The 8,739-nt window shown below is 43.1% G+C and overlaps 1 protein-coding gene across 1 annotated transcript in view; it reads left to right on the top strand.

Annotated features, from left to right (window-relative positions):
- Positions 1-8,160: 8,160 nt before the first annotated feature.
- The window catches only part of UBE2G1 (ubiquitin conjugating enzyme E2 G1), a 24,633-nt gene continuing 24,054 nt past the window's right edge, over positions 8,161-8,739 (top strand). Inside the window, exon 1 of the mRNA XM_026050137.1 lies at positions 8,161-8,316. Coding sequence (XP_025905922.1) covers positions 8,271-8,316 — 46 coding nt within the window. The 5' untranslated portion in view covers positions 8,161-8,270. The remainder of the gene's footprint in view (positions 8,317-8,739) is intronic.

The raw sequence follows: 8,739 nt of genomic DNA, 5'->3' as shown, positions 1-8,739 counted from the left end.
ATTTGCTTGCATTACAGGATCGTGGATTCTTCTGCCACAGCAGAATACAGCTGTGAAGTCTTCACAGATTTGAGAAAGAAGCCACAGCATTAAATGTCTATTTAACCCATGTTTTGACCTTTCTACCAGAATGAAACACTAATTCCCAGAAGAACCATTAGGTGATCACCAATCAACTTCACTTTTATGCAGCAGAGTCCTCTTAATCAAGAGGACAGCATAACAGATAAGCAACCATTTATCATGAATAAACAGAAAAGCAATGACAGAACAAAAATATTGGCTTTCCCCTCTACAGCCTCTCTCTTCTTAGCCTTGCTGCCTCCAGACTAAAAGATCATTCTGCTATTGAACACAGTATTTTAATCACTATGGAGAATGTTAAGGTTAGGATTAACTAAAAACTCAAATAAGCATAAATTTATGTCAAGAATAATCTCAGCATTGAGAATGCCTTTATTCCCCAGGGAAGGGTTCCAGAGAAAGCAAAATAACAGTCACTTGCAATGCTTCTAGTAAAGCAAAGCACAGGCTGCATTCACCCTGTTGGTAAGGGTGAGCACAAGAGCTCTCTGCAGCCACGAATGGCTCTGTAATCCTGGAAAACAATTTCTGCCAGCCGGAAAAGGAAACTTCAGTCATTTCCAAGCTCTTATTTACACCAAACCCAGGCTACCGATACTGATAACCTCTAAAAAAAGAGAAGGATAAAAAACTAAGGCTAGTCTAGGATTTGAATCACTCCTCTGCCATAGAGTTTATGATTGCAGGCAAGACATTCAGCATCTCTAGCTCTTCACCTAGTAAGGCAGGGAGTAGCCAACCACTGTCAAAAAGAATTTACGAGTTTTATGAAGTATGCTCCTTGTGTCACAAGAGGGCCTACGTACATCTAACATAGACTAGTCACAGTCATCTCTCAAGATACTTAGTCTGAGAACTCTCATTTCAGTAACTACATAAAATTATTTCATTTTCTTGAAATATAAAACTACTTCTAGGTCATATCAAGCATGAAAAACATCGAAGTGTCCAACAACCCTTCTTCACGACATTTTATCAGCTACTTGTAGCATTGCTGCCCACTAGGAAGGGAGTAGACAGATATTAATCTTACACATTTCTATCTTTTCATTCTACCACACTCTCCTTCCATCAACTATTTATACTATCAGTAATTTCATCTGTTGTGACTATAGTCTCAAACAATCTTCCACACAGATTTAAACATAAATGAAATAAAGCCTTTCTTCCTCGCCTGGAATCATGCTGACAGTTGCTTACTTTGTCATTGTACTAAAAAAAGTTGATAGAGACACTATTTCGCTAAAGTATAATAATAAACTCAGGTCACTAAAAGGAAAGTTTTATTCTCATGACTTTAATAGCTATTTAAGACAAATTCAAGGCCCACTAAAGAACTGTAATTCTTCATTCTTATGAGTCAGCAACATAGCCAAGTCTCTACTCCATACTTCCAAGTAGCTTTTCAGATGGTTTTAATTAATAGTCAGTATTTAGTTTCAGTCATGTTCCTTTGTTGTGTAACACTCTTGTCTAAATCTAAAAATAAAACCTAGCAGAAAGCAATACTTGTGCAATGCTACAACTCTTACTGGTAAGAGCATTAATAATTGAATAAACGCTATGAGAATTTATTACTATAAACTAGCAAGTTAAATGAAGCTGAGAAAAACCCTTGTTTTAAAATCTACAACAGCTGCAAGAGTTTAACTAACTTGACCAAAGTCATGGAAGAATTACAGTTATTCAATTTTCTAATCTGTGAAAAAAAAATTTTTTTTTCTTTACCTCACAAAAAGAACTGTACCTGCAAGACTTCATCTGACCTTCTCTACAGAGATGCTTCCTGGGGAAAGGATTTAAAAGCACACAGGAGTAAGGACAGTGCAAATCAGTGGAGTGATTAATTTGTTGAAAGAAGACAAATATAACCCAAGCCACCTGTGTTTTCACTGCCTCAACTCCTCCTCCCCCTGTTCCTCCTCTTCTGAGAAGCTCACAGCCTGATAGTTACAGAAAAAGAAAGTAGTCATACATGGCAAGAAACGAAGATCAGAAAACCCCAGCGCTGGAGCAAGACGGTTACAACACGTTAAGAGATTTGCCAGGTCTGAGGCATTCGCCCTGCAGTTTTTAGAGCTGAGTTTTAACTTGGGCTTCTGCAGAAATTATATTCAGAGCTTTATTGCCAAGTGCTCCTATGCAACAATCAATCAGCCACTGTTTCAAGTAAGTGACATAAATCATGATTCACTATAAAACCTGAGCAAAAGCAAATAAATTATCAGTTTAAAAGATAAATGTAATTTTAAAGTAACAGTCTTTGATTTAAACCAAGCCTGCCTGCCCTCTTAGGAACAGTTTAAATTCAGAATAAAAATGTGAAATAAGGGCAGCCCGCCGGAAAGTGTAATCTAAAATCATTAAGTACAAAACATTCAAGCAAGTCAGGCTTGCTGCAGAAATTTCAGAGAAAATCAAAGTACCAAACTAGTTAGTATTACTCAGTATGTGGCTAGAAATATCTCGTTGGGTGCTGAACCAGCTTTTACTACAATAGTTGCTTCATCTGCAGGTGCAGAAAGTGAATTCTTCACTTTGTTCAACAAGTTCATTTTGATGAACTTCATTCAGAGTTGAGAATTCAACTGGGAGTTGAAAAGCAAGCTGCCTTTTTTCCTCCTTTTCCAAATTATGGGCAAAATCAAAAAGCTGGATGATTAACTTGTGGAAAGATGAGACCCACTAGTATTAATATCTAAAAACAAGTTTTGTTTTGCATTAAAGATAATGACTCCTTTGTGTCTCAACTAAATCTGAGATCTTATCTAAATGTAACTTAACAGAAATGGCCACTAAAATAAAACAAACATTTAGTAAACAGAAGTTATAAAACAGTACTCGAGCATAAAAGGAAAATTAGAGGTTTAAATAGGTTTATGTTGATGTATCTTCAATCAATAACAAAAAGCAACTCATCTGCCAAGCACAAGGAATAATTTTTTTATTTAAGAATCAAGAATTTCAAATATAAAATATGATTATAGTAAGTTATTAAGTTTTATTTTTTAAGTCAAGACTTCCTACTTGCCATTTTAAGCCATGAACCAATTACTTAAATCTCTGGTTTAAACCAACAGTAGAAACATGGAGTAATTAAAACAGTACTTTATCTCCTGGTTTCAAATATATATAAAAATGATCATTCTCAAACATATGCTTCTTTCCCTTCTTTCCGCCCTCCGAGGAAGAATACTCATGTTTATTTTCTTCCAGCAACATCTCAGCATTTCAGAAAAAGCAAATCAGTTACTGGCTGCCTCACATTACACATCCTTGTATTTGTTCCAAGGATTGAAAACTGACACAGGAGTGGATCTCATGACTGCCTTCCGTCAGGTATATTAAACTGCTTGTCAATTAGATCAGACCATGCAGGCAGCAAAAAAAAAAAAGATTCTCAGACTCAGTTCTTTAGAAATAAGAACTAGAAAATTACAATTTTCATTTTAATTTAATCCATCCCATACAAATTTTGGTTTGCAAGGCAGTCTTTTATCGTTACATTAATTTCTGCTGCTTTCATCTGCTGTGTGATTTTGAAGTGAACTGTTTCTCATTTAGAATGAAGTGAAAATGCAATGTATCCTCAAGAAATCATGTCCACGTAGAGTGAATTGAATGTACCTCAGGCGGGCATTTTACCCTGATCCTAGCATTCACGAGCAGGCCATGTCCCAGTCTGCCAGCTGAGAGTGCTGTCTCTTTCAGGTAGCTTGAGCATATGAAAAACAACAACAACAAAACAAAAAAGCCATTCTAGTTTACCCAGGTCTTACCCAGTACCATTCCGCTATCAGTTTGATTCAGCTCCAGATTGGAGGATTTCCAGCAGCTCCAGAGATTATTTGATCACAAATGTTCCCTTCAAGGTTAATTCACACCAGAAATCTTATCCAGAAGTTCTGTCAAAAGACTTTGTTTATATTTCATTTACTCCAGGGAACAACTTAGTCTGCATCTACAGCTCTTTTTCTTGGCTCAAACATTTTTTTTTACGTGTTTTGGCATTACCAAAAAAGCCAAATGTGTGTTCACTGAGCTAGGTGGAACACTGCAGGATCCATTAAGGAATGAGAGTCTGACACATGCTGAGGCTCAAACACCAAAACCATTGCGGTTTCATGTATCAGGGAGTAGAAGTCAAGAGCAGCTCCTATTTCTGGCTCCAATACAGACTTAGCTGCAAAATCTTGGACAAATCATTATAGCACCTTGTAGCGGCACGCGTTGTCTGTCCCAGTGCTTTGGGTTCTTGCAGCAGATTCCTACCTCCGCTGCAGATCCTTGAGGATTAGTGTTAACCCAGCTGGACTCTGATCTCTGCTGGAGAACCTAAACATTGCTAAAATGCAAAGAAATGCAAACATTACATACACTGCATGTAGGTATGTGCTGAAGAGATATGTCACCGCAGCTGCCACAATCACTGTAGCGGGTTGCTGTTTGCCATGCTATTGGTTCACTGGTCTGTTTTTTTTTTTTTTTTTTCCAGGAACTTTTCCCCTTCTTCCACGCACACGCATTTCCCAGTGCAACATGAGCCCAACAACATTTAAGTAACAGTTAAACTTTTGAACCTGTTACGAGGGAGTAGGCTTGAACTTATGCAAAATACTGCTGGCCACACTGACGGGTTCAGCCCCAGCTTCCTACTTTATTTATAGGTTGTGCTTAATTGGAAACAAGGCACCTTTTAGTATCTGCTGTGGTCTTATTCAAGTCGATAAGGGCTATGAATTGAAGGCAAATGCAGGAAATTTTTGTCTCCTTTTCCTCTAATTTTCAGAACCCTATGCTACATGCTCGGAGTAATGACCAACATTCCTTTGCAGGCCATATATGAAGAAATAATTCAGATCTTATTACTCACATGGAGGCTCAGTCAAAGCTCATTCAAAGAAAGACTCCTTTGAGCAAATTGCTTTCATATCAGAGAATGCAGAAGGAAAAAAAGTATGAGGGAGATTCAAGTGACAATTTGGATCCAGAATGTAAGCTCTTTAAAAATGTGTTGTGGTTACTATTAAGCAACTTATCTGATGCACATAAAGGGCAAGAAACCCATCACTGCAAACCGTCAAATGTTATTTAAGCCTAAAACCAATACCTCACATTGCTGCTATTTTAAAAATCTCTCCACTGATTCCAGCATGTAAAACTGGATGAACACGACAGTACATGTTATAGGAAGCTACGTCTGTGTTACCGTCAGCTTCTTGTTTTTGCCAAGAAACTCAAGTAAGGGAGCAGATGTTGCTAACAGGGTGAATGCAGCCAGAAGACTCTCTACTGAACTGAAACTATCTACTAGTGTGATACGTTATTTGTGTTGAACTGAGAGAAAAAAAAATAAGTCAAAAACACCACATTCAAGCAAATTGAGATGCTGAAGGTGGAAAATTTATCTTTTTTTTTTTTGGGCAGCAGAAAAAAAAGTCCAGGATATTCTACTCACAAAATTAAATTTTATGATAATACTTCCGTGATAAGGGATGGAGTACAGACCGTGGCAAATGGCTGTAAACTCTGAACAGTCATCATGCAAGAAATGGTCTCAGAAAAGGAAAAATAATCTGAATTCTTATTGCTCATCCATTAAATGCAGAGATAGCAGAAAAAAAAAACTGCAGGGAGGCAGCATGCCAGAGAGAATAAAATGAATGTAACCAAGCACTCTCTCTTTTCATAAGATCTTTTCCTAAAAATCTACTGCTAGGATGTTGACTTGGCAAGCAGTAGGGATAAGGTAGGGAGGACAGAAAGTCAATTTTAAGAAAACACAAGAGGATCACTTCATCTAGCCCGGGAAGGCCGTTTATCTCTTTGCAGATAGCCTATTCTGATCAAGGACATGCAACGTGAACTGGAAGCCAGCGGATAGAATTCCCACGCTGCTGTGGCAGGAAAGCCATGTTTTCATGCTGGGATTCCATGGAGACCTTATTGCTGTATGGAAACCATAAAATAGTTCATATCTCAATCCCAAGCCTGCCCTGACTACCAGCAGTGCTTTCTGTACTTGGTAACTGCACACAAGGTGCCTTGACAGAGCAAGGTGTTTTAGGATGCCAGAGCCTCTTACAGTGAAATGCTCATTATCTTTATAAACTAGCATTGAATCGGGCTCTTCTGTCAGAACAAAGGAATCCAGGTCATCCCTGCCGGCTTAAGCTAGACCCTTTCTTTCCCCAACCCAAAATATCCCGTGTTCCTCATATGCAGTATCACAGTCTATCCATAGAAGAACTCCTTTCTTAAGTGAGATGACTGCCAATGAGAGACCTAACGGTGAAGCTTGGGGAGATTTGAATTGTGCTGTAATGGAAATAGAGTTGTTTCATATAACCTTTCAGTCTTCGAAGCTGTAGGTAGGTCCTCTATTAATAGAACTGTCAGAAATGCGTGCTCATGCCTGAATTGACATCAGGTACCGAAAGTTGAGTGAATTTAGTGCTGCCTTGACTGACATTCTGAACAAAGCCTACCTTTTATTCCTAAAAGAGAAATACCATCCACAATAGTGTCACTTCTCATCAGCATGCCTGAGTACCAATCTGGGTGACTGTCTTTCAGCATAATAAGTTCACAAAATGAACTTTCCCATGATAGGCTTTTATGTTTAGATGCGTGTGTTGTTTTTTAAGATTGAATGAACCTGACTGAAGCCAGACAAGATACAAATACAAAATACACTAGGGAATTAGCGTCAATTTTCAAAGGAGGACTTTATCGAAAGGCTGCTTTGGCCAAGAACACCACTTATGAAAGGTGCTTCAGTAGCAACAGCGCACACCAAGGGATGAAATGTTTTGCCATGTTTCAGAAAGTCTCATGTCATCCTAAATTAACCGTCATCCTAAATTAATCTGAAACTAATCGTGTGTAAGAAGACACAGGCTTAATCGGAATTACAGAAATATTGGAGGATGGTCTTTTGCCTAGCTGCATTAGCTCTGAGACACCTGAATCGCAGTGTGGGAAGTCACTTTCAGCACTGACCCCTAAAGGTATCTCTTACAGGCTGGTGATTGCCCCTTCCTTTGTAAAGCTACTTCTGTGTTCTTTGATTTCAGTAGAAAAACAGAGCTGGTTTTGTAAAAGATGTGAGCGTTTTGGCACAGGACAAACCCTCTTTGCAGCAATTTCCCTTCATAACAACAGGGAGTTTAATGAACTTCCACTATTGGCAATAACTGTTTATCCAAACAGCCAGAAATGCCCTTTCTTAGAGAATAAAAATGCAAAATCAGGAAATCTGGCAGAATACTCCAAGAAAGTCCGCAGAGGAGCCTGTGCCTTTTACATTAGTCTCAGGCACTAGTTTGTCACACTCAGTTTTCCCTGGTTGGTGCATGACTATGTACAGAGCGTTGTTATTTCCCTCTGCACTTCCTCGGGACACAAGCGCTGGCACTGGGCTCTCCCCTCAAGCCGCCTCAGCCTGTGCAGCACTGTCAGGCCTGAGGAGCGAGGGCCGCTCTCTGCCGGCAGCCCCCAATCTGCACAGAGCTGCTCTTTAAACCCCACCTCAGGAAACTTCTGTAGTTTAGCGCGTTTGGGATGTGAGGGCGTTCTCCAAGCAGGAACAAGCTGACCACAGAGTGTTTATTACAAACTCCTTCGCCCCATCTCGGGACATGTTTCTGTGTGGCGTGAGCGGGTGTTCCTGAGGAGAACCCTGCTTGCTCTCGGCCCTGTTGGGGTCCAGCCATTTGGAAGAAGGTAATCCCCTCTGAGATCCTCCTCATCACTCCCTTTCCCTCCCTGTAAACAGAGACTGAAAAAAGAGGAAAAGGGGGGGAGGGAGGGGCGGGGAATAAATAAATAAATAAATGGCTGTGACCTCCTCAACATGGCGGCGGCGCGGCCCCGCGCGCCCTCCCAAGATGGCGGCGCGGAGATGCCAGTGCGCGTGCGCGCCGCGGCGCGGAGTGCAGCGAAATTCCTGGCGGGCGGGGGGAGGAGGAGGTGGCGGTGAGGAGGAGGAGGGCGGCGAAGGCGGCACGGAGCCCCTGCCAGGGACCCTGCGTGCTGTGGCGGCGGCCGGCGCGGAGCCAGACCCCCGCGGGGCGCGCTGCGGGCCGGCTCAGGGCCACTCGCCGCCGCTTCGGCCGCTCGCAGCACCGGCAGCCGCGTCGCCACCGCCGCTACCGGGACTGCCTCCGCGGGCAGAGCGGGGGAGAATGACGGAGCTCCAGTCCGCGCTGCTACTGCGGAGACAACTAGCAGGTACTGGGCGGGGGGAGCCCGCAGGGGGAACGGAGGGGAGAAGCGAGGTGGAGGAGGGGGGGGACGGACGGCGGCAACAGGGCCTGAGAGCGGGAGGAGGCCGCGGCGGCGCGGGGGGCGTGAGGGGGAAGGGGAGATTCCGCCCCCCGCCCCCCACCCGCCGCCGCTCCGGGAGCTGCGGGAACTAGGCCGAGAGGGGGAGGGGGAGCGGCCCGGGCGGCGGGAGGGCAGCGCGAGCGGCGCTGGCCCCGGCCCCGGCCCCGTCCCGTCGGGCCTTGTCCCGCAGCGGGGGAGCCCGGAGGAGCGGAAGGGGGGGGCGGCGAGGGGCGTCCGGGCGCCCTGCCGGCGGGGCCCGGAGCGTGCTGCGCCCGGGGCCGCCGAGGCCTCTCCCCGCGGCTCGGGGCGCCCCAACCCTTTTGTTGT

Source organism: Nothoprocta perdicaria, unplaced genomic scaffold, assembly GCF_003342845.1.
Source record: "Nothoprocta perdicaria isolate Ctin4 unplaced genomic scaffold, notPer1 scaffold_66, whole genome shotgun sequence".
NCBI classification, from domain to species: Eukaryota; Metazoa; Chordata; class Aves; order Tinamiformes; family Tinamidae; genus Nothoprocta; species Nothoprocta perdicaria.
Note: the sequence above shows the minus strand (reverse complement) of the source record. Positions and strands in the feature narration are given on the sequence as shown.